Source organism: Stegastes partitus, unplaced genomic scaffold (assembly GCF_000690725.1).
Source record: "Stegastes partitus isolate 25-593 unplaced genomic scaffold, Stegastes_partitus-1.0.2 Scaffold497, whole genome shotgun sequence".
NCBI lineage: Eukaryota > Metazoa > Chordata > Actinopteri > Pomacentridae > Stegastes > Stegastes partitus.
The window spans coordinates 58,256-80,961 of record NW_007578228.1 but is presented as its reverse complement, the minus strand read 5'-3'; the positions used below and the strand labels follow the sequence as shown (position 1 = coordinate 80,961).

At 44.4% G+C, this 22,706-nt stretch overlaps 2 protein-coding genes across 2 annotated transcripts in view; both read right to left on the bottom strand.

The window, feature by feature from the left end:
- crppa (CDP-L-ribitol pyrophosphorylase A) overlaps window positions 1-16,860 on the bottom strand; it is a 58,392-nt gene extending 41,532 nt beyond the window's left edge. The window contains exons 1-4 of the mRNA XM_008287373.1: window positions 16,631-16,860; window positions 13,394-13,682; window positions 9,281-9,430; window positions 1,366-1,470 (exon numbers count right to left, since the gene is read on the bottom strand). Coding sequence (XP_008285595.1) covers window positions 1,366-1,470; window positions 9,281-9,430; window positions 13,394-13,682; window positions 16,631-16,860 — 774 coding nt within the window. The remainder of the gene's footprint in view (window positions 1-1,365; window positions 1,471-9,280; window positions 9,431-13,393; window positions 13,683-16,630) is intronic.
- A 1,654-nt stretch (window positions 16,861-18,514) lies between these two features.
- sostdc1a (sclerostin domain containing 1a) lies at window positions 18,515-21,236 on the bottom strand. Its single transcript, XM_008287362.1, has 2 exons — window positions 20,924-21,236; window positions 18,515-19,539 (listed from the first exon to the last, which is right to left on the bottom strand). Exons 1-2 carry the CDS (start codon window positions 21,228-21,230, stop codon window positions 19,094-19,096), a joined length of 753 nt encoding a protein of 250 aa, XP_008285584.1. The 5' UTR covers window positions 21,231-21,236; the 3' UTR covers window positions 18,515-19,093.
- Between the last annotated feature and the right edge of the window lie 1,470 nt (window positions 21,237-22,706).

Genomic DNA, 22,706 nt, shown 5'->3' with positions numbered 1-22,706 from the left:
GGATGAAGATTCTACACAGTACATCATATCACAGGGCCGTGTTTTGGCCTCCGACATCTGCAGTCGGGCTCACATTTCAGACGTCTGAGTTGTTCACAGCTCCACCAAATTCTGAGCTTGTCCTCCAAACTGCTCACATGGTTTTATTTCAGTGCATGTTCGAATGATGAAACGTATCACCAAACACCAAAACTCCAAGATTAAAAGAAAAGTCCAAAAACTGAAAACAGATTTGTGTATCAGAGCTTTGTCTTCGTTCCTCTTCCATTAGTCATGTGAGGAGCCCTCGGATTAATCTGGTGTCCCTGCGTAGGAAACTGTATATAAAGCGCTTCAAACAAGCTCCACCTGCAGCTGCTGCCACAGGAACATGTTGTTTCCAGACTAATAATATTCTAATGATGTCATTTACAGTCAGAAGGACCAACCCAGTGCATTTACGTTCATACTTTGTGTTGCTGCCAGTACCTTTGTATGACTTTTCATGCAGGACTTTTATTTGTATCGAGGTTGTTTTTTTGTTTTTTTGTTCAAGCTTGGAAAAAATTATTCACAAGATTTTTCAGAGAACCCATATTACTCAGAAACAGAATTGCACTGGAGGAAACAGGATCTAAATTTAGTTCCCCTGGCGTAGGTTCTGGTGCCAAAAAAAAAAGTTGTAGCTCCGGGGGTGAGACTGCAGCGCTCAAACAACGCCGCAAACTCATTCCTCATGTATGAAATTAGCATCTGAAACGCCACTTTGTTTTGTGATTCATTTTTGCAATTTGTGGCTCCATAGATCCTCGTACCACTCGATAGGAAACGCTTCTAAAAAAAAAAGGGGGGGAGAAAAAAGCTCTTTTCTATGGAGCAGCTACGATTCACAGACATGCAACCTGTGACCAGGGGTCATGGCTTTGGCTCGGGACCGCCTTGGCTTGGGGCTGTCCAGACTCTCACCGGGGGATTGTCTATGAAAAGACAAGCCGCTCTCGGTAATGAGCAATATTTCAATGCTCTGAGCACCACCAATGAAATTCAATCAACCTCCGTTTAAATGCAGGGGAGACTCAAGCACATAAAACCAAAACTCTCCTAATGTCTAAATAATATTAAGTCTAACGAGGAAAACATGTCTTTTGTCGTTTGGAATTGATCCGTTCAGATTCAGAACAAAACATTTATATTTAAACTAATTTCTTCATGCTAATCCCGGACGTCACATTTAATGTCTTAGTCCTGCCAGGACCCCTCGCTTTCCATTCACGAGCTTTTCTTTCTGTCTACTTGATAAATCAGTGGCGGGCATACAGCTGCGCATGCCAGAATGTCACCAAATCCACATTCCCCCCGTCCGAAGTAGGCCCCTGGCGAGCTCACCTTCCACAGCGTTGGCGGGCCCTCGACGAGCTTGGCATTGGTGCCACAGTACTGCAGAGCCAGATGGAGACACTCGGTGCCAAACTCGAAGTCTGACTCACTGCACTGCAGAGGGGACACAACGGAGAAGACAATCGTTCACAACAATGCATTTCCGTCACGCTCGGTGGAATAACTGTGTTGTTCCTCTGGCCGACGAAGCGGACGCTGCATGAAACATAAAGAACGTCCTTCCTCAGATTTCTGTATTTTACTGTCTTTATGCTGGACACACCTTTACATACACTTCCCTTTACAGTAGTGCAAGTAAGTCCCTGAGAAGTTGATATTCTTAGAGGGAGTTACAGTGTTAAGTTGAAGGTTTATGCTCTTGTCATGAAAATGCGATCGTAAAGATTTTGTGGCAGCCTGCCCGTGCAGAGCCTGGGGAGCCGAGAAGACAGTGGGTGGCAAAACTGTTTTCACCGCGCTGACTAATATCAGAAATATACTGGACGAAAACAAGCATGCTTCATGAGAAGCAGCCTTTTAAGGGGGGGAACGCAGCAGTACTGTTACTTGCTGATTTAGTGGGTGGCACCAGTGTTTCCTGTAGCGACATGGGGGGCCCCATCCGTCGCTTTATATACTGTTAATGGTTTCACAGCGTATAGACAGCAGCATTGAAACAGCTGTGCAAATCACAATCCATGGGGCCTCCATTGTTGCTCCCAGGATTTATGGAAATGTCATTATGAGCTCTTGAGATGCCTTTTCATGGACCAAAGTGTTGCCAAGGGAAAATCTTAGCGAGACAGTGATGATGGAATTATATTAATGAACAACCCCCCGGAGAGAATTAATATTAAAAAGCGAATTTCAATGCATTTTGGCCAGCAGCTGCTGAAATGGGCCAGGCTGCACCAGATTCTTACGCTAACCAGCCAAATGACGAATATCACCATTGTTAGGCTGCCAAGTGGGCAGAACCAGCAACTGGTAGAGCAGCGATACAGATACCTCGTGTGTTACCTCATTGAACCCCAAAACCCATCGATGGGCTGAAAAGGCATGTTGTCTTTTTAAAAAATATGGTTGAAATTACACCATTTATCAGAACCAGAAACTATAAAAACAGAAAAACAGAATTCCTTTTTCATCAAGTTCACTTTATTCTACGTGTTTCGTTTAAAAATCCACCAAGAGTAAACTGTTTCCATGACCCAGATGTGGTAAAACGGAGACAGTTGTTGGTTTTATGTGCCAAGATTTTGAGATATCTGCCTTTAAAAAAGAAGAATCCCCCGCTATCTGAATGGAATGTCGATTGTGCACGAATTTGCAAAGGAGCTGATGATGGTTTGAGCTAAGGGATCATCCTCAGGGGAAAATCATTATATGATTTGATATCATATGACGAACCAATAGCTGTTGACTTGTTTTACCAAAAAAAAAAAAAACACAAATAGTTCAAATGAAATAAAAGTTAGGAAAACACCAAGGGCATTAAGGTTCCACCCCTGAGAACCATGAATATGTGCATTGCATGGTGAATAATTCAAAGGTTGTTGAGATGTTTCAGTCTAGACTGAGAGACGATCATCATGATAACAGTTTACTTTTCGGTAAACAGCGTCTTCGTCACCAAGGGTCGATGGTTCAGACCTCAATTTTTACCTTTTCTCTAATCTATAATAATTTAGTGGCAGAACTTCACTAAAAACCAGGTCTGCTAATGGCTTAAATAGTGACAAACGTTCGAAAAACATCCACAGTATCGCAGAAATACAGTCGTGACTCGAGAATCTGACACGAAATGTAAAACCTTGTTTTATGTCAGATATCAAGGCTGTCGGATTGTCAAGACAGAGGTCCAGATACAAAGAGGGCTTGATGCTGGAAGGCTCATTAGTTGTTGTTCATAGTTGTTATAATAACTAGTAGGGCTGGTCCCAACAGCACTTTCTGCTCTCTGGATATTCAGGCCCAATTATTGATGAATATCTGAATATTCAGCGGGTCGGGGGACACTTCCACCCCGGGGCAGCACTCTGACTGGGTGGAAGTGTCCAGAACACACAGGCAGTACTTGGCAGCTGATGCTAGTTTAGTTAGCGCTCACACTTCTGTTTCCTCCATCGGTGGCGGCGGGGGAGTGGCAGATACGCTCCACCGTTACCATCCATGTTTACTTCCATAAACACTGAGCACGCTCGCTGCATGTGACGTCGTCGTGTCCTCTTCTGCGCATGCGGGACACTTTTGGGTCGTATGAAGTTCACACAGCAGATCACATACAAGTCGCATTGAACTGGAAACGTGAAGGAAGTCACAAAGAAATCCTCATTGAGCATCAAGTCCTGCAGTGTGAACGTAGCCAATCTGTGGGATTGTTCAGTCAGATAATACGCCGTCATCCTGATTGGTGACATTAAATGTCATGTCGGAGTCACAATCCAAGGCTGTCGCTATGTTAAGGCTGTTTTTATGGGTTCTGTTCGTTTTTTTCTTATCAGCAAGGTTTTCGGATTGTTAAAGGTTGGATTATTGAGGCACGACTGTACTAATATGTAATGGTATCTAGAGCTCCCATTTTTTTCTCAACATTAGTAACACCTGACATTTATAACATCTTTGAGTTCCTTCTACTTTTGCAGTGGTCGTGGTGTTTCCATAGAGGTGCAGGACTCTATATTGCAGTTTAATCTGACCCCACAACAAATAAAAAAAGCCCAGGAACCGCCTGGAGCTCAGAGGGCTACTATCTGCATGAGACACGATTTGAAATGTTTCAGTCGACCTAAGTTAAGTTATTTTCAGAAGAGTTCTGGTTGTAATCACGCTGCAGTCTGACCTTCACTGTGGTCTCTCAGAAGGATTCTCTCGTCCAGGCATTTCCCTCAAAATTTGTCTTTGTGCACGACAACCTGAACTGTCAGCAGATAAAAAAACGTCTCACTTTTCTGGAAGCTTTCATGTTGCTGTCTGCATTGTGATCAATGGCGATGTTTACACAGAAGAGGCTCCTAACACAACTCTGCCGTCACCACATTTTTCAGCGGATGCTTCAGAGGATGCTGTTTTCTTTGGCTGATTGACTGCTGGCCCCGCAACGCTCTTATCTCCCCGAATTAAGATTTAAAATGTGCTAGATTGGTTTCATCAGATTCGTAAGACGTTTTCCCACATTGCTCCGTGGGCCATAAATACAGCTGACATTTTTCATCCGTACTCTCCTGAGAGACATATCTGCTAAATGCATTTACATGGATTTGCTACTAGACCACTCGGGTTCAGCGGGTTCATAAAAGCTTCTTTTTTTGTGTGAAAACATCAGTATAAAGTCTGCAATGCTGCAAAAGATTTCAGATAATTATTTTACATTACACATTATTGTAGAAATATTGATTAGTGCGTGTTTAAGCAAAGCTCTAGTTAGCTGCTTCTCTGCTGCATTAACAAGTGTTTTGTATTTTGTTAAAAGAAATGCACATTTATATGCCTCAAACCTGTATTTTTTGATTATTTTTTGCCACTTGAGTTGAATTAATGCCAAAATCTCAACCTGCTCTTTTTATGTCTTCACCAACTCCTAAGAAAAACTCACTTGTGCATGCATAATGATAGCAGCATCATCGTGGTATCAGCCGGCAATGGCTTTAAAAAAGAAATATTGGGACTAAATGACGTTTGACATTTGAAAAGCGTGGTATTTGATGCCTGCACCTGCATGCAGGCCATTATGATGAGCATAATAACATGTTAATTCCACTGCATTCCACTACAGGAGACACCTGACACTCCCTGCAGTTAGGTAGAGAAAAAATATGTGCATACATCAGTGTTGGCAATCTGCCCAAATGGGTTTTTTTTTTTTAAAAGAAATCTGCATATTGGCAAAAACCCAATGTTGTGCTTCCCTAGCTTCACCAGCTGCTCACTAACTGTCTGTGTTTGATGTTTGCTGCTGAGCAGACCAGTGCACATTGTCAGAGAGGTTTTTTCTTTTTGCTGAGAGCATTTGGACTAAAACCGAACAGTAAAGTTTAATTATTGACGTCCTCGTTGCTGCGTCTGTGCTTGATCTTGGGACATCTTTATCCAGATCTGCACAGTTAATCGAACCAATGAGGATTTTATTAGTAAGCTGACTCACTGCTGCTGGGAAAGCTCAGTTGGTGAAGATCACATGGATTGCGGCGATAAACTCTCGTCTGCACTACAAAGACAAAGTCGGGCTACCTGAGATTATACCTGGGCAATATTTTATCGCGCTATAAAAGAGAAGGGTCTTTTATTCGAGGGGCCGCGGAACTGAAAAGAGAAATTACGGCAGAAATATGCTCTGGGTCTTGAGGTAATCTAACCTTTAGCATTTTCTCCTGGTACAAAAGCCCTCGCTGGGGACTGGATAAAGTGTCTTCCCTTTTGTCTTTTCAGCCCTAAGTTCTTCTGCTCTCAATGGATGTCAAGCTACAAATGTGCAGCTCTCACAGATTTTTCATGAGCATGTCCTACAGTGCTAACCTGACAGACACCTTACACTTTCGCTTCTTTTGAAAGGCTGAAAAGGAGGAGAGGTGGGGGCCGCACTCTTAATCGACCTCCCTAGTTTGTCTTTTTTTTTTGCAACTTGACTAGCCTTGACGCTGCGGCACAAAAGTGAGCTCATTTTCTGAAAAAGGCCAAAGCCAAAGCCAACAAGGCTCTCAAAGCAATCTGAAGATCCATACGTGCCAGGAATAAAAATAACTGCAGACAAACGGCGCTCCAGCTGAAGGCATACTTCGGCTCTTAGCTCAAAGTTTGCAGCGTCCTTCGCAAAAAAAAAAACACACACAAAGCTATCGGAAGAACCGTCTGATGAAGTCAAGGTTGGAATAGCAAACTCAAAGTGTCTGAAAAATAAATAAGGTCAACTTCTGCACCTCAGGTTTCACATTAAGTTTTTAGCCGCGATGCCCTGCTCTCAGAGAAACATCAACACGTTTACGTCAGTGGAAAATTCCTTCCATTTTTCAGGTACGCATATTAAAACGCACTCAACTGCTCAGACTATTAATCTGAATGCGCCTAAATGTGCCATGCGATTTCGATGCTCCTGTACCGGTTTTTCCACGTATGTTCACTTTTTGTTCCACAGACTACAGAATATATTAACGTGTCATTTCTTTCCCAGACGCAGCAGAGACCAAGGGAAAACGATAGCACCTATACCACAAGCTCCCCGAGTTAAAGCCTGCAGGTTCTGGCACATCAGCCGAACAATGAAGGACTGTAAAGGTCTGTTATGATGTATGAGAATCATAAAGCCCTTTGTCATCTAAGTCGTGTAATTTTGAGAGCATAAATCTCAGCCCGTCGTTTCACAACATTTCAGAGGCCTTTGCAGTAATTCTTTGATATCAGGAGCAAGCAGCACATACCTGCAGGACTCGATTTGTCCACCCTGTGAAATACTAATGTATGAAATCACACTTTAGGTGGCATCTGCTCTGGACCAATGTGGACAAAAGCGTTTTACTTCTTCACACAGACTGACATGATAACGACACTCTCAATGTGCTCCGATGTACATAACGTTTAAATGCATGGAGGTGGCATCATCAAACACTGCGTTTTGTGAGAACACATTAATGATCTGTGGTGGTGACAGTAAAAACTGCAATGAAACAAAATACACTGATCAGCCACAACATTAAAAACACCTCCTGCCTAATGTTGTGTTGGTCCCCCTTCGGCCTCCGTAACAGCTCTGACCTGTCGAGGTCCGGGCTCCACGGACCTCTGAAGGTGTCCTGTGGTATCAGACACTAAGACATCCGCTGCAGATCCTGAAGTCCTTGAAGGTGGGGCCTCCATGGATCAGATCAATTTTCCAGCATCCAACAGATGCTTGATCAAGTCTGGAGACAAGTCCATCCATCCATCCATCATCTATACACCGCTTAATCCTCACTAGGGTCGCGGGGGGCTGGAGTCTATCCTCACATTCACACCTACGGACAATTTACAATCACCAATTAACCTCAGCATGTTTCTGGATTGTGGGAGGAAGCCGGAGAACCTGGAGAGAACCCACGCTGCACGGGGAGAACATGGAGACTCCACGCAGAAAGATCCCGGGTGTCCTCACCGGGATGCGAACCTTCTACCTGCGAGGCAACGATGCTAACCACCGAGCCACCGTGCAGCCCTGGAGACAAGTCAACACCTTGAAATCTTTTCCCTGAACAATGTTTTGCAGTGAGGCAGGAAGCATCATCCTACTGAAAGAGGCCATCGGAAAAACCGTCAAAGGGGTGTATGTGGTCTGCAACAACGTTATTTGGCAGCCTTCATGTCAAAGCAACATTTGAATGCCAGGAGCGAAGGCCTTCCAGCAGAACACTGCCCAGAGCTTTCACCAACTCTCCTTCTTCCCATAGTTGCTGCTACGTCTTCCCCAGGTAAACAACACACAGCTATGATGTAAAAGAAAACATGATCAACCAGACCAGGCCACCTTCTTTTCTACATGGCTTAGTTCCAACACTCAGATGCACATTATAGCTTCATCCAGTGTTGGAACGGGATCAGCATCTGACCAGTCTGCAGCTACTCAGCCTTAGACGCTGTGATGCACTGCTTGTTCTGCCACCTTTCTTTCATAGCCAGCAATGAGATTTTCAGCTGTTTGTGCTGCAGGAGCCAATCTGTGGATCACATGACCCAGCTTCACTCCTCATCACTGAGCTGGACCCTGTCTCCTGTTCACCGGTCGTCCTTTTTTGGTATTTGCTGACCATTTTATACAGATAATACTCCAGAAGATCTGCCATGGAGATGCTCTGACCCAGTTACTGTGTTATCTATTCTCCCATTTACAGGTGGCGTTGTAATGAGACGGTCAATACTATTCATGTCACCCGTCAGCGATTGTTGTGGCTGATCGGCGTTTCAGTTTCTGTTCAGGCTGTTGTTTTTCTCACATTTACTTATATGGTGACGGCCCAGTGTCAGCTGCTGCCATGGAGGCCTAGAATTCCGTTTACCTGTGGGTCCCTGAAGGCATCAGGACGGCCCATAAAGTTCAGCCATCCTTGTCTTGCTCTGTCTCTCATTCATTCGGACCCGGCCTCGCTGGTGATGCCACGTCTTTCTGTGCTACCGTTTTGCTTTGTTTCTGCTCCACAACACCTCACATCCCATCAGTCACACGCCATACTTATTATTATTTGTTAAATGGTTTGCTTTTGGTTATAATAAACATCCTTATTTTGAGTTAAATCTGTGTTCCTTGGGGGCTCGTCCTGCCGGTATCTGCGTTTTTGTGGTGGACCACGTAAAGTACTGTTTTAAAAATCCTTTAGTAATTAAGGTATTTCAACCAGCTAACAAAAATGCTTATTTGAGTGTCAAACATGAGGAGAAATACAAAAAGAGACAAACTGTGCGATCAGTCCCCTCAACAAGGCCCGGCGATGTCATTTGTCAAACTTGGGACAAACAGGACAAAGACAGAACAGCTTACAGAGGGTTGTTGGGTTCCGGATGCGCTTTTCTTCCTGAAATAATGGAAGGAAAATATCCAACTCCGACAGCTGGGTTAAGTTCAAAAAGAACGGGTGGAAAAGAGAGGATCAAACCGTGCTTGCTTTTCCACCTCACACACCTGGCGTTGCAGAGATACAGAAAGACTTGTGTTTACAGCGAGCAGAAACTTGACAGATCATTGTTTCGTGGGATCGCTTTTTGTTTTCGTGACCGGGGGACTCCAGCTACATACCCTCTGACGGGCTTGTTTAGCGTCCTGTCACCGGAGCACATGGCGTGCAGGATGTTGCGTCGTTATTTTGTCTCACTTTTTATCACGCAAGCATTAACTGTTGTTTCAAAAAGGCCATGAATTTAGCACCCTTGTATGTTTAAGGTACGTTAAAGTGCCGCGTCCTACCCTCTGATAGGCCTGACAGATGACATCGTACGTGAATCCCTGAGGCATCTCGCTGGCTCTGTACTTGGCCCGCTCCAGAGAATGATCCAGGTAGCCCTCAGACGTGGTGGCTATCACCGTGGACACAAGAGGACGGATGGCTCCCGCCGCCTGTGTGACAAATAGACAAGGATTTAGTTTATAGCATTTGTTGTGAAGATAATAAGTAGCATTTCTGAAGTTCTGTAGGATGAAATCTGTCTAATTTTGAGAGCAAAAGGAGGCGAAATATGAAATAATCTTTTGGCAGCTCTCAAAGAAATACGGCCATTTTGGTGCCGCGAGGTGCAACGACGCCGTTAGCTCACCGTTTGATTAACAACGCAGGGCCTACAGCTTGATGTCCTCAATATTTTAAGCAACATTTAACAGTCTAACACTCTTTATTATCACTCCTTATGGCCAGTTTTATGGCTTCAACATGTCTGCGAGGGCCCGTGCGCCGTAAATTTCATCATCACGTCCATACAGGTCTGTCGACATCTACGTGAAACCCACAATGTGAGAGCACGCAGACCGTGCACGCCGCGAGCGTGACAGAAAACTGGACGCCTGCTTCGTGCGTGTCATGATGTACAGTATGTGCTGTATTCCTTGGCCCTGTTCTTGTTAAGCAGTTACACAGACACTTCTCTTTCTTTTTTTGGGGGGGACTTTTTCATGCTGCCAAACACAACAGAGAGCAGCTCTTCTCGCTGCTGTCGGAAGGTCGGCATCATGTCTTTGAGTGCACATGTGAGAAACACGCCTGGGTACAAATACCCTGACTGCCTTTGCTGTTTCCGATAGTTTAACAGGGAAGTGAGTGACGAACACAGAAAACATGTACTGTATGGAAATATACAATAAGTATCTGGAAGCTTGTTTTAGAAGCTGATATGAGCTGAGGGTGCATCAGAGCTGAGAGAGGAGCAGAAAGAAAAACCCATCGAAAAAATCTGAGAAACTGGAGTTAGTTTGGGGCTGCAAGTTGGCTCGGTGGTTAGCATCGCAGCTAGAAGATCCCCGGTTCGCATCCCGGTGAGGACACCCAGGATCTTTCTGCGTGGAGTCTCCATGTTCTCCCCGTGCAGCGTGGGTTCTCTCCGGGTTCCATCATCCATTATCTATACACCGCCTAATCCTCACTAGGGTCGTGGGGGGCTGGAGTCTATCCCAGCTGACTCAGGGTGAAGGCAGGTTCACCTGGACAGGTAACCAGTCTATCACAGGGCTACACTTAGAGACAGACAACCAAGCACACTCACATTCACACCTACGGACAATTTACAATCACCAATTAACCTCAGCATGTTTCTGGACTGTGGGAGGAAGCCGGAGAACCAGGAGAGAACCCACGCTGCACGGGGAGAACATGGAGACTCCACGCAGGAAGATCCCGGGTGTCCTCACCGGGACACGAACAGGCGACCTCCGAGCTGCGAGGCAACGGTGCCAACCACCGAGCACCTTGCAGCCCAGTGATCCATATTAACACCAGAATTAAACAGATCCTTCTTTTGTCTGGGCTCCATCTCTCAACTAAGAAATTCGGCTGCATAGTTTTTGCATAATCCTGCTGGCGGTCAAGCAAACAAACTGAAAACACAACTCTGCCTTGGCACAGGAAATATTATGCAAAATATTCACGAATCTTGAATTAAGACAATACGACCAGTAAGCTGACCCTGCGTCAGGGTTATTTGTTGAGTAATCTTGATAATTGTCCATCCAAAGGCGGAAATGTTCAAGGAGAGAACATTTCCTTGATCGTACTTTAGAGTCGTGATTACACAATAACAATAAATGCATTTTATCCAGGACAGCTGGAGCAGGCACTGCTTCTACTTCCTCCCCTGGAAATTCTAAATAATCAAAATATCTGCGATAATATTTTCATCTCACTGCAGCGTGACCGAAGACGGCTTCCAGGAGCAGGCAGCCGGCGGGCGTACGTGGGTGCAGCGAATGAGAGGGAAGCAAACATGTGTTCTGCGTGTTACACATGCTGTTAAAATCAAAATTAATCTGCTGCTCCTCAGTCGAGACGGGCTTTCTGTCATGAGCGTGGATGCTGGCAGGATAATGAAGACCAGGCCGCCCGCTGTGAAAGTTCATCACGAAGCACGCACACACACTCAGAAACACACCATAAACGTTGGCCCTGTGTCAGGAGGCTCTTGCTTTATCCGCAACCTGTGTGACCTGCATTTAGAAAAAGCCTTGTGAGCTTTAAGCACGAGTCGTTACGAAACCGATCTGCAGGTTTCTTCACCGCGGCTTTGGCCTGAATGTTCTCTGTCTATCACTGATGTCATAAACACCGCCGTCAGGAGCGATGGATCTGTCGGTCTGTTATACAGTTTCGGGAAACAAGGATCAATCTTGTCACAGGGGGGCGAGTTTTAGGTGCAATCATATAAATTGTTAGTTTTCTTTGGTCTGAACCCGACTGGAAAACTTGACTGTTAATGTTTGGTTTGTTTACGTTCACGCCGAGTTGGTGAAAAATAAACCACAGGGCGCACAAATAAAAGTCACGCATGTCTTTCAGGTAACCCATCATCCCACCGGGTGAAACATCCAGCTGCAGTAAAGCCTTGTTTACACTCCGTGCTGTAATCGACCTTCTCTGGTTTTCAGCTAAACGCACAAGAAGAAATGAAGTATGAGCTACAGCAGAGATTTAATTTAGCTACGCTGAGCGTTCCAAGAACGAGGAACTACTGGCTTTTGGGGTTGTTTCCTGTATTTGTAAGGGGGATTACGGCCGTTTTCTGAACCGCTCGTCTTCTGGAAATAGACGTTTCCTGCCTTCGTGAGCTACCAAGTCTTTCCACGTTGTAACATTTACTGAGATTTAAACACAGAACAATCGTGTGCCTATAAAGTGCTTGTGTTGCGTAAAGACGCCACGTCCATTCACTGTTTAGTCAGTAGACAGCTGAACATCGCGTTTACAGCCTGTTTTTATGTCAATCAACTCATAATTTTTGCTCAAATCTTTAAGAAATGGTAACAAATGTGAAGTTAGCTGGTTTGTTTTCATTATTAATTATTCTGATCATTAGTTTCTTGCATAAATGCTCATTTCTTGGTCTATAAAACGTCAGCAAATGTCCATCCCACCTACGGACAATTTAGAATCACCAATTAACCTCAGCATGTTTCTGGACTGGGCTGCAGGGTGGCGCAGTGGTTAGCACCGTCTCCTCGCAGCTAGAAGGTCGCTGGTTCATGTCCCGGTGAGGACACCCGGGATCTTTCTGCGTGGAGTCTCCATGTTCTCCCCGTGCAGCGTGGGTTCTCTCCGGGTTCTCCGGCTTCCTCCCACAGTCCAGAAACATGCTGAGGTTAATTGGTGATTCTAAATTGTCTGTAGGTGTGAATGTGAGTGTGCTTGGTTGTCTGTCTCTAAGTGTAGCCCTGTGATAGACTGGTTACCTGACAGCTGGGATAGACTTTAGCCCACACGACCCTAGTGAGGCTTAAGCGGTGTATGGATAATGGATGGATTGAAAACAACATGGATGCATGTTGTCTGCACAGAATAGTGCTCAATAAGGCCCCATTCAGGTTTGTGCCAAGAGCTTAGACCACAAAATAAAAAAATAAAAACCAGACCATGTGAATGTGTGTTCAGATGTTGCCGACCAGCGGCTCTGTGATGTTGTGGCTTCAAGCCAAACTTCGCCCAGCATCACATTTCTACAGATGGCCATCAGAGGGGTTTATTTGACTCCCAGATGAACCTGCAGATGAACTGATAATGAAAATAATCAATAGGTGCAGCCCTGCATGAGACCACATGCAAACTGCAAATCCTCACATTTGAGAAGCTGGAACCAGAGAATGCTGTGAGAGTAAAAAATGACTCCAATCAGTTATTAAAGATAAACAAGAGAAAATATTGATCGTTTCAGCCTAAACGATTGTGCTGCTTAAATTCTCACTCGTCCAAATTAGCAAAAATAAAGCAGGAAACACGGCTGAGTAAAGTGAAAAAGCAGCAGATATAGAGTTTTGGATGGATTTCAGCTCCTAACCCTCCTAATGATGAATATTTTAAATCAAATTAGCTTTCATCACACTGACCCCTTGTTCCTTGGCAGCCATTGCGATCTTGTACAGAAAGTCCTCCTCCACAAAAGGCCGCACTGCGTCGTGTATGATGACCACCTTGGGCCTGTCCGCCGCCGCCGACCTCCCCTCGTCCTCCCCCTCCTCACCCAGAGCCAGGACTCCGTTGCATATCGACCTGTGACGAGTCGAGCCGCCGGCCACGACCCGAACCTTCCCGTGCTGGAAGCGCTGGATGATGTCGATCATCAGGTCCGTGTTTTCTTTGGCAACAACCACCACGACGCTTTGGATCCAGGACACCCTGCAGGAACACACCAGCTGCTCAGCAAACGTCGTACGGTCACACTTCAGACCGAGAAACGGGGCTGCGAGTAATCTAATAATTATCATTTTCTTGCTTGTGTAATCTGGAACGGTCCGGCGGAATCTGAAAAGTTCCCAAAGCACACAGTGACATTTTCAAACTGCTTACTTTGGCTGACCGAAAAACCCAAATATATTAAATTTGTAAGGATATAAAACAGGGAAAAGCAGAGAATTACCCCATTGACAAAGCTAAAACCAGGAAAGTTAGCTGGTTTCTCCTAAAATAATACAGATACACTCTTTTTTTAAGAAATACACTTCACTTATATTTAACACATCTGTACATGAGATAAAAAGTTAGCGCCTAAAGAGAGTTAGCTTAGCATAACGACCGACAGCCAGGGGAAACAGCTAGCCTTGAAAATAATCTGCACACCAGCTCCTGTGAAGCTTTATAAATATAATGCTGTATCTCAATTACAAAAAACAAAGTCTTACAACAAGTAGTGGCCTTGCTAGGTGTCTGCTGTAATGCTAAGCTAAGCTAACAGGTTGTTGGTAATACAGATGAGAGCAGTTTGTCTAAATCTTCTAATCTGGCTCTCAGCAAGAAAGCAAATAAGCATATTTTTGTAGAAACCGTAGAAATATTTCTTAAGCAAATGATCGATAATTATTTAAATGCTGCACAGCTACGTTTGGCTTTCTGCTCTTTACACTCATATTGCTGGATTTTTACTTATATTTTGCACTTGTTTTTATTATTTATGAGGCTCTTTCTTTAAAAAACCAGGACCTGAGTGCTACTTTCATACCACAAACACGTGAATGTGAGCTGGTGTGACAAATAAACTTCCTTGAATCCTTCTTTCTAGGACTGTAGGAGGCCCGCAGGAACCCAGTGCTGTCAAATAGAAGATGGAGCTAATGTCGGGACTGCAACACATTTGACACATCTACGCAGAAACACAACACCGTGCAAAACCAGCGACCAGGTTGGGATTCCAGGGGTCAGCCGCCGGTGACCTCTGACCTTCCTCCTTACCTACCGGGAGCCTCCCTGTAAGCGGCGGGCCACACAGGCAGCGGCTGCACTCATTTCCTGACAGGCGCGTAAACACTGACAGCGAGCTGAGAGGACACGCATGTGATTACAAACACCGGCTGTTGTTGTTTTGCTGTAATGAAGTTTTAGGAAGTGATCACGGCTTAATGTAAACATCCACCTTCGCCTCGCTTCGGCTACGGGGCCTGAAATCTGTCGAAAATATGACCGCGTTCGTCCGCCAGAAGAGAAACGCTCAAATAGTTTGGCAGCACCGAAGTGTGAAGAATAGAAACCTTGCGTTCTGAATTTAGGAAAGGTAAATAAGTGAGCTGTATTCCTGTAGGACACAACAGGTATTAGTGTGTAATAATGGGTTAGTTCATCCTGAAAAACAAGTGGCTGCTTCACCCAACTGCTTTTGTTCTTCTCTCTCTCTCTCTACACATATATATAGTATATGCATATCTTTACATATTCATAATTCCCACATGAAACTGCATCCACATCATCCATACTTGTGTTCAGCATGTACTGTAAATGACACATGAAGACAAACTCCTCTCTCCAGTAATAACGCTTCACAAATCTTAAACTTTGGACAATCATTTCTATGGTTAAACTAAATATATATACATGGTCAAAAATATACAGTCGTGACTCGATAATCCGACCCTTAACAATCCTAAACCTGCTATCCGACAGGTTTTTAGGAAAAACCAACAGAACCCATAAAAACAGCCTTAACATAGCGACAGCCTTGGATTGTGACTCCGACATGACATTTAATGTCACCAATCAGGATGACGGCGTATTATCTGACTGAACAATCCCACAGATTGGCTACGTTCACACTGCAGGACTTGATGCTCAATGAGGATTTCTTTGTGACTTCCTTCACGTTTCCACTTCAATGCGACTTGTATGTGATCTGCTGTGTGAACTTCATACGAGCCAAAAGTGTCCCGCATGCGCAGAAGAGGACACGACGACGTCACACGCAGCGAGCGTGCTCAGTGTTTATGGAAGTAAACATGGATGGTAACGGTGGAGCGTATCTGCCACTCCCCCGCCGCCACCGATGGTGGAAACAGAAGTGTGAGCGCTAACTAAACTAGCATCAGCAGCCAAGTACTGCCTGTGTGTTCTGGACACTTCCACCCCGTCAGAGCGCTGACCCGGGGTGGAAGTGTCCCCCGACCGCGCTGAATATTCAGATATTCATCATTATTTGGATCTGTGTTGTTCAGACTGTCATGAAAAGACCAGATACAGGTCGCATAGGAGGGAAACACAATCGGATTTGGGTCACTTCATCCTTCTGTCTGAACGTATTTACCTTTGATGTCAACAGACGGCCTGTGCACAAGTGTGTTCTAGCAATACACTAGTTATTATAACGACTATAAACAATGAATATTAACAAGTAATGAGCCTTCCAGCATCAAACCCTCTTCGATTTTCGATTTTAAAAAGGGGCTCTGAAGCTTAAACTTTGGTTCTTTCATGACTGCTTTTTCCATCATATAATTAACCCAGAAGAAAACCTTTTGTGTTATTCCATCATTAAAGTGATGAGATGCTGCTACCAACTGATTTCATTCATACACAACCAGGAAACCAGGAAACATTCACATCTGACTGAGTGGTGTCAGAGAATTTGTTCTTATGTCAATTTAGTTAAAGCTGAAGGAAGAAGTGATAAATGAGTGATGTGGGGAACCAGGGGCCCAACAGCTCGCTTCTGCCCCGGGGCCCCTCGGAGGGTTCAGGCGGCCGTGGAGGGAGGAGGGAGGGAGGAGGGAGGCTCGCTTCCGTCTCCTGCCGTCGCTCCACCTCCGTGTGTTCATTAACACGGACTGTAACGTCTCACTTATCCCATTTCAGTGTTTTCCTACCTCTCGAAAGCCTGGATAGTGTAGCTTATGAGCGGTCTGCCCAGGAACGAGCAGAACTGTTTGGGGGTCTGCAGTCCGGTCCTCTCTCCGGTGCCGCCGGCAGGAAGAACCACGGACACCGGGAAGTCCACGCAGCGCCCCGCCGGCTGGTGGTCGCTCTTCCCGGCCTCGTTAGTTAGGAAAATCCCGGGATGAGCGGCCCTGTCCGGTTCGCCGTTATCACTTTGCATGTTGGTGTCACTGACCTCCATCAGTTCATGGGTGGGGTTGTGGACGGGGGGTCAGAGCAGGTCTTCCCCAAAACTGTCCATTCCCAGCTGATGGGCGGGGTGGGAAGGTAGCGGCAACGTGGATGGAGATCAGGGGAACACCGCTGTGAAGCTAGCAGAGCTAATGGCTGTAGTTCCGGTGAAGGACTTCATAATAAAACACGACAAGCTTAGCTAGGATCTTCGTACAAATTACCTTTTGTCAATAAAAGGGGAATAAATTTACAGTCAGGTTCTTGTTTAGGTAGTGTGCAACCTTAAGTAATTTTCACTTTCAAACTTTCAATAAACTATTTACTTTAAATGCATGGTATATTTGATTAATTTTCCATTTATTTTTATATTTAATAAAATCATATAGAAACAATATTTTCTGTCCATCTGAAACAGGTGTTTCTTAGCTCGAGGACCCCAAATTTCAAGAGTTAAAAAAAGGAGGATGGAGCACAACGCTTGTATTATGCAAACAGAGCACTATTCCATTAGAATAAAAATAAAAATAGTCGTTTGGTGCAAAAGCTTAACTCTGTTAAATAAATCACATCTTGATTCTCTAATGAAGGCCATGACGTCGTGTGTTTGCCTCTGAAACATATAACAGCAAAGCAGTGTCCAGACTAGCCTGTGTTTTCAGGGGAGCTCAAATCCAACACTGATAAATAAAGCTTGATTTAGTTTTTATTTTCCTGGTATAAGGATATAAATAACAACAATAAGAAAACTGCTGCTGGTGCTGCCTGGTTCTCTGATCATGGAGGGTTAGTTTTCTGTTTTGTTTTTCCTGTTAGTTGATGTATGCATGCCAGTGTTTTTATCAAAATGAATCAATTAATACTCAATGATAGCCTCTTTTTTTGTGCATGATCCATGCTAAGAAGTCAAACACCTCTGGCACACATCATGTCTTCAGAGGGGCTTGTGTCTTATCTCGGCTCACCCTGTAGTTCACACCTTTGGTAAAGGTCAGAAAAGAATCCAAACATGGAAATAACCTGGTTATCAGTTGTGCAATGTAATGTCTCTGTGACAAAGTCTGTGTGAAGCAACATGGTTGAATATCTCGTGTTAAATGAGTGGAACCAGTCCATTAAATCATAAACCCGCAGTCTTTTATGTACTCCCCCCAAAAAAAAAACAGTTTAATGTCAGCCCTATTTCATACTCTGTTGGGCAGTAGGTTTTTATTTTATTTTCAACTTTGCTTTTAAAAATAAGCATTATTTCCTTTACTGTTATATTAAGGTAAATGCCAGCAACTTGACGCATGTGTAAAAAGAATGCAGCAGCTGCCGCAGGTCCAAATTCTCGCGTGATTTCATGATATCTAACAATGCAAATGGGTGTCTGATTTCGCAAATCTCACGAGATGTCAATGATTAAGTCTTTGCAATTATAAAACTCTGATTTGCAAGCCAAAATATGACTATGTGCTGGTGTGAAGTTTATGATACAGACATTATGACATTATTTTGTTTCTGTCAGCGGTATTAGATTATAAATTTCCACAAATGTCCGCCCTTACTCCCTGTGTTTGGACAACGTGCATTCCAAGGTGTTGTATATTTATGATGAAGTCTTACTTAAGATTAGGCCTGCGTCCACTGGAAACAACACATGAGATAAAAAGTGATATTTATTTCATACACAGTTATTACAAGGATGATTGATGACAAAGCTTTTCCAGACTTCACCCACACGATGACGCCACTCGAGCAAAAACGGATCAGGAAATATATTACATCACACATACATCATAAATCTTACATAGTAAAATTTTATACACATGGCCATACTTCAAAAGGCAAGTAAGAATTTGATATATGTACAAATATTTACACATGAGTTTATCTTTAAGATGCTGTGTGTTGGTTGGTTACTGGTGTTGGCGCCTTGCTGGCTACAGATCTCCATCCGCATATAAAACGATTATAGGAACGCATGCACGGGGCCACAGCTGGGACAACGCGTGGCTCCGGGAAGCTCAGTCCCGTTCACATTATCTTCAACCACATGGATTCAAACGTCAAGACGAGTCCTCAGCGTGCCCATTGGAGTTCTCCATCGTAGTGAGGAACCAGCTTCACATAAATCAGTCACACAGAGATAATCCACAACCTCCGGATGTCGTGTCTTAACATCACAGACACAAAACTCCTGAAGGTTTGAGAGTCGCTCTGAAAGTCTGGAAGGCCTCTCAGGGTTCCGTCTCGTGCCAGTTCTCGCTCAGGCGGTTCTTCCCCAGCCTCCTTTTGCTCTTGGACTTGTGTTTGTGCAGGAGCTGCGGCGGCGACACGACCGGCTCCTCGAACTTGTTGGCCGACTCGTTGTGCTGCCTCGAGTACCTCTTGCACTTGCAGGAGGTGACCACGGTGATCTTGTAGGTTCTCGTGCTGCCGTCCTGGCACTGCAGCTGGATGCGCTGGGTGCGGGTCTTGTCGTTGACGCACCGCCAGTCCTGGTTGTCGTTCCGGCGGCCCCAGAACTTCCTGCCGTGGGCGCCGCCGATCCAGTTCTCCAGCATCTGAGCGGGGAGGCACTCGCCCGCGCACACCAGCTCCTTGATGGGGTTGATGCTGGTGCAGTGGCCGTCCGAGATGTACTTGGTGGACCTCAGCTCTCTGCAGCCGATCTGACTTCGCTCTGCAGGCGGACGGAATCAAGAGTGAGAAATGAGGAGGAAGGCAGCTTTACAGAAACGTTAAAGAGGAAAAGAAATCATAAATCATGAACAATAAGGCTGCAACTGATGCTTTCATTCTCAAGTTTTCTCTGTTTTCATTGTAGAAGCATGGACGTGAGACAAAAGCAGCAAATCCACCCACTTGGTTGACTTAAATAAAAGCTTTTTGTGGTATTTTTTGCTTAAAAATCTTAAACTAGTCGCAGAAAAAAGAAACCGCTGCAGCACAGACGCAACATTGAGTCCAAACTTTACTTTTCTAATTGAGACAACGCAAATCGCACATCAACGTAACCAAATATCATTACTCCATCACGATATTTAACGGTAATGGTTGATAATTGAGGATTACTGGAGCCCCCTCTGCAGCCTCCGGGGAGTCACAGGAGACGTACAACAGCATCTCGACCTTTCTGCTTCAAAAAAGTTGCGTAATCGAAAAGGAGAAACTTTCACTTTTTTTTTTTGTTAATCAGGGATGGAGCAGGAGGATTATTTCCATGCAGCAGCGTGATTCTCCTGCAGGCTACAAACACCGTCCCCCCTCCTCTGCTCTCCCCTCCATCAGGGTAACCCAAGCTCAGCTCCATTCACACTGATCCTCCCTCGTCTCTGTCGCAGTGTTTGATGAATGAAGAGGCTCCATCTTGCTGCTTCTCCTCCGGTCGGCTGCAGGTAGAACACCTCCACTCTGCTCTGGCCTGTCTCAGCCTCCAGCCAGGCGTCTTACACTAAACTCCAGCTCACTGAAGGCAGTAAAAACTCACTGTTTTATCGCAGTAGAAGTTCACACTGTGACATTTTTTTTCTTTTCCGTAACATCTCCATGTCTGTGTGGTAAAACTACAAGGACGTCTGAGGGCTGCTGCACTCTGGTTCTGCGACTGATGATGAGATTTTAACGTGTTATTGTGACATAATCCCTCTCAGGAATGGCATAATGATGGGATTAAGTGCCTGATTAAAGGCCCTGCATTGAGCTCATTGAGATGTGAGGACAAAAGGCAAAATCAGGACGTTTGGTGCTTTGACCTGAACTTTGTCTCAGAGTTTTGGCTGCTCGGACTCTTAAGTAGGAAAAATAAAGAGTTTAAAGTAAAAGGGTGAAGTGAAATGATGGAGTCTAAGGAGAGGGGGAGGTATGCAAGCTCCTTCAGATGCACAACATACAAAGTAATCCATTTTTACGCACAAACTCTTAAAAGAGAGTCCAGATATCAAGGATGTCATGCAGTTTCCCCAAGAGCACCAACGGAAAAGACACACTTTGAACTAAAGAAAGAAGCTTAAAGTCGCTGGAAGCTGCCCTGGATGGTGGGGCATCTCCTGCTCCTGCTCACTCACCGCCTCTGTCGTGCGCAGCGTTGCCCGCCGCCGCCGCCGCCGCCGCGGCTCTGCCGCCGGTCCGCGCCCGGTTCAGGGACACGTTGCTCTGGACCTCTGGTACCGGCGGGCTCACATGCGAGAAGAGCAGCTCCGTGGCGTCGTTCTTGAAGGCCTGGCAGCTCCTCAGGAGGAGGCAGAGCAGGAAGAGGGAATGGCACGACTCGTGCGCGCTGAGCTGCATGGCCGGACCGTGGAGGAGCGCAGCTGGAGGGAACACTGGCTTCGTTCTGCGCGTAAAAGCGGAGCGATGCTGGCTGAGCCTCATGTGAGAGCCGAGGTTTTATACAGCAGACCCGCCTCTCGCTTTGGCAGCTACTCAGGTGCGTCTCTGTTGGGAGGCTCTGATTGGTCGCTACGCGTGTACGCGACCACGTTAACCCCGCCCACTTGTTTGGTTACACATGTTGCTGCTGGATGCTGGAGAGGATGCTCCTCTCCATGGTGATGGAGGTGATGGGAGGGGAGGCTTTAAGTGGATTACTGGCTCATTAACATTTTGATTTATTTTAAATGAACATGAAGACAAATGATTGCTGTGAAAAATGACTCACTGTTCTTTTACTTCACAGAATTGTTTTCATTTTATAGACATTCAATGTTAAATTTCAGGTGATATGAAGTAAAATTACAGTTTTAAAAAAGCATTATTTTACATTTTAACTTAAAAAAATAAAGATCAAAACTGTAAATCATATCCACATTAAAAATCTGTATTATTATTTTTTTTTTTACCAGTGATAATTAATTCTTAGAAAGCATTTGACAGTAAATTGCGCTGTAATGGTAATAATAAAATGAGAAATTATTGTTATCATTATTTTTACATTATTTAAAAGAAGTGGTAAATTATTATTGAACAGATTTTCACTGTTTTGTTAAACTGCAGATAATATTTCACAAAAATCATACAAAAAAGTGATAATTTACATGTTTTTTTTGTTTGTTTTTTGTTTAAAAAAGGCTAAAATTGTCCATAATGTCCACATCAAACAGTTTTTTGTTTTTTTTTAACAGATGTGTGTTTTTCTGAGATGCAGGATTGCAGCTAAAAACAAAATAATTTTATTATATTTACAATCAGTAAAGTTTATCAGCAGGGAGAAAGAGTAAAGCTTTCCTCTGAATAGATTTATTATGATCCCCTTCACATTAATTCAGCATATTAGATCAGAATCTACGAAATGGAACACAAGAGCAGCCAATTCCAAAGAAAAAACTTGTGTGGATGAGGCACAAAAAATAAAACAAGCAACACTTTAATCTAATTTACCAAAGTTTTCTCTTCTTTAAAATCCAAGACACCCCAATTAGATTTGAGGTTAACTTGAGTTTGTGTACAGTTTTGGGGTTATCTCATGCATTAGTTTCTGCATTTTAAATGAGCCAGAAGTTAAGTTTTGCAGCCCTTAAGTCAAAACAGATAAAACCACAAATTGGTTTACTGACAGAACAAAACCAGCTTTGTGCTTAGAACAGCAGGGAAAAGGCCACCGAGTAACTTTATATTCAAAAATAACAAACATAGATGTGGATGTAGATTTGATAAAATGTCGTAAATCAGATTTCAGTGCAGCTGGGGGAAGCAGAACGTGTTCTGGCTCTGCTGCGGTGAGGATGTCGTTAGCTTTGTGGAGCGCTGTTGTTCTTCAGGGCTTGGATGCTGTTGTGATGCTGTAATAAACAGGCTTAGCTTTTAGTGACTCCTGCTGTTCTTGGATTGTATAAGTTTCCAGAACGTCAA